The sequence below is a fragment of the Perca fluviatilis genome, chromosome 7 (assembly GCF_010015445.1).
Source record: "Perca fluviatilis chromosome 7, GENO_Pfluv_1.0, whole genome shotgun sequence".
NCBI lineage: Eukaryota > Metazoa > Chordata > Actinopteri > Perciformes > Percidae > Perca > Perca fluviatilis.
The window spans coordinates 22,081,770-22,084,436 of NC_053118.1; the positions used below are offsets into that span (position 1 = coordinate 22,081,770).

At 40.0% G+C, this 2,667-nt stretch overlaps 1 protein-coding gene across 1 annotated transcript in view; it reads left to right on the forward strand.

Moving 5' to 3' along the window:
• Window positions 1-1,899: 1,899 nt before the first annotated feature.
• Window positions 1,900-2,667, forward strand: part of slc50a1 (solute carrier family 50 member 1) — an 8,295-nt gene continuing 7,527 nt past the window's right edge. The window contains exons 1-2 of the mRNA XM_039805304.1: window positions 1,900-2,133; window positions 2,520-2,597. Coding sequence (XP_039661238.1) covers window positions 2,066-2,133; window positions 2,520-2,597 — 146 coding nt within the window. The 5' untranslated portion in view covers window positions 1,900-2,065. The remainder of the gene's footprint in view (window positions 2,134-2,519; window positions 2,598-2,667) is intronic.

The following is a 2,667-nucleotide window of genomic DNA, read 5'->3' on the forward strand; positions in this document are numbered from 1 at the left end:
TATAGACGATTCATTATTGAATTACATTTAAAATATGTTTGAAAGGACAAATGGTATCTAAATATGTAGACGTTTTGTATAAAGCACTTTTGTGCATTTAAAGGACCTTGAAGAACTTTACTTAAATAACACTGTCACAAAAAAAAGAAAAGGAACCTAGAGACAAAAGAGCATCTATGTAGAAATGACATTAAAAATAATGACATTAAAGATGAAGGGGAAAAAATGAAATGTCAAACTGATGCAAAAAAAAAATTTAAAAGGCAGAACAAAAAGAAAATAGAGGAGAAGAAGGGAGAACATTATACATCACAGATTGTTAAAGGTCAAGTTTGAGAGAGTTTTGAAAAGTGTAAGTAAAAAAAAGGGTCGTGGGCGTGCTAAGAGCGATGAGGCTGCACTGCTGGAAGGCTCATCCAGCGGCGCTGGTGCTCGGTCCTGACAGCTGGACACAGGAGGGAGGAGTCGGCTGATCAGAGGCTCCCTGATGCTGGGGGAGGTAAGAGAGGTAAGATAATAAGCACTTTTTAGATGATTAGCATGAAATTCACCTGAACTTTGCCAAATGGGAAGGCGGCGGTAATTTAAGGTTCTAATTTACAACTTGAAATATGAATCCTCATTTCAAATGCTGGATGTAATAGCCATGAAATGACACTCTGTGGCCTGAATGGTCCACTGAGTTGAAAAATTATATATGGAATGAAATAAATCAAATTACACTGATGCACCCCAGTACAGGGTGTTTTTGATTGTCATTTTAAACAGTAAAATCATTGCATTGTTAATTTTGAAAACCCACAGTATCTGTCTGTAACACTTGGCGAATAACTGGAATAAAGAAGATTCTCCTCCTAAAAGTTGTGATGATATAAACCAGTGGTTTCCAGCTTTTTTGGCTTATGAGCCCTTAAAACAAAACTTTGTCTGCTTGTGAAATATTGGCCAATTCAACAAATTCAAGTGAGTGACGTTTTATCTTATCACATTGTTTAACTGGAATACTTGTAGGGGGCCTTATGATTTGATGATGTAACAATATCCAGTTATTCACAAGAACAAAGGAAAGACCAACAAGTCTCCTCTTCCCTGCCCTCTCCCGTCTTTCATCTCTGGTGACCGGCTTGCCCTGGCTTAGATTTCACAGTCTGAAAACCAAACACAAGAACCGAGTAAGGGGGAAAGACCAACAAGTCTGAATTGTATTTCTTCTTTCTTCTTCTGTTAAAGGAGTACTCCAGCAAGTTAGTATTGCATTTCCATAAGGTTGGGATCTCACAAAGGATTGCTTAAAACAAGAACCAAGAAAATCAAATAATGCAACTCAAAACCGTCTTTTGCTTTACTTCTTCCGAATTCCACACCTCAAATTTGCAACACAGGCTTTGCTATAAAGTAAGGAAAGTAAGGCATTCATTCACACATTACGTGTAAACATGTTTATAACACAATATAGTAGGCCTACAAACTGAAATCTTTTTTTTTTTAGCGTGTGGTTTTCTTTCTTTTTTTAACTCTGTAAGTGTCTCTGAGTATTATAAGTGCTATATAAATAAAACGTGTTTGAATTATTATTAAACCCACACCTTTTTTGACTCCAGCTTCTTTTGAGAAATGCTTCAGTCAGTTTATCTCGCCTCTTCTTCTCTGTTTGTAATGTGATTTGTAAAGACCACTACATTTTGGGATGAATAATGTGCTATCCCAGCACAGTCCCCATCCATCACACCGAGGTCAAAATCTATCTGCCAACTCCATGGATGTGCATTACCAGCTTACTGAACCTTCCAAATTCTTTCAACGTAATGACGTAACACGCGACGTCCACTTTCGTTTCAGCACCCTATTGGAGCAAATCCATCCAAACTGCTTTATCACATAGCCAATCAGAGCATAGAAACACTGAGACCACTGATTGCAAACACGGAAATAATGCAGTGCGATACATCCGCGTAGTTATTTTCCAAGTCTAGTTGCATGCGATTTAAGCATCTGTGTTTAAAAGCAGACATTGCACGTGAAACACATAACCGGCTAGTGTGTTAGACTTGTCTTCTCTTGTTCGATGGATTTATTGCAATTTCTGTCATGGGCCTGCATCGTGTTCACGGTCGGGATGTTCTCGACTGGACTGTAAGTTGAATAGCTTATCTGTCATGGTCCATTCTCATTTCTTCCAGTTACTTGGTTGGTCGGAAACGTGAGGACAAGATGAGTTGTCTGACAGCCACAGTGACGGTAATGGTTAACTTGTGAAGGAATCTGTGTTGACTGTTTCTCTCCACTAATTCGTGTGTGTGTGTGTGTGTGTGTGTGTGTGTGTGTGTGTGTGTGTGTGTGTGTGTGTGTGTGTGTGTGTGTGTGTGTGTGTGTGTGTGTGTGTGTGTGTGTGTGTGTGTGTGTGTGTGTGTGTGTGTGTGTGTGTGTGTGTGTGTGTGTGTGTGTGTGTGTGTGTGTGTGTGTGTGTGTGTGTGTGTGTGCGCGCGCGCGCGCCCCCCCGTCCCCGTGTGTGCTTCTAGGACCGACCTGAAGAAGATGAGAGAATCAAAAAATGCTGACAATATCCAGTTTCTCCCTTTCCTCACCACATGTCTTAAGTAAGTGTGTGTGTGTGTGTGTGTGTGTGTGTGCGCAATCCTTCACTATTATCAGTTATTTAGTAGCATT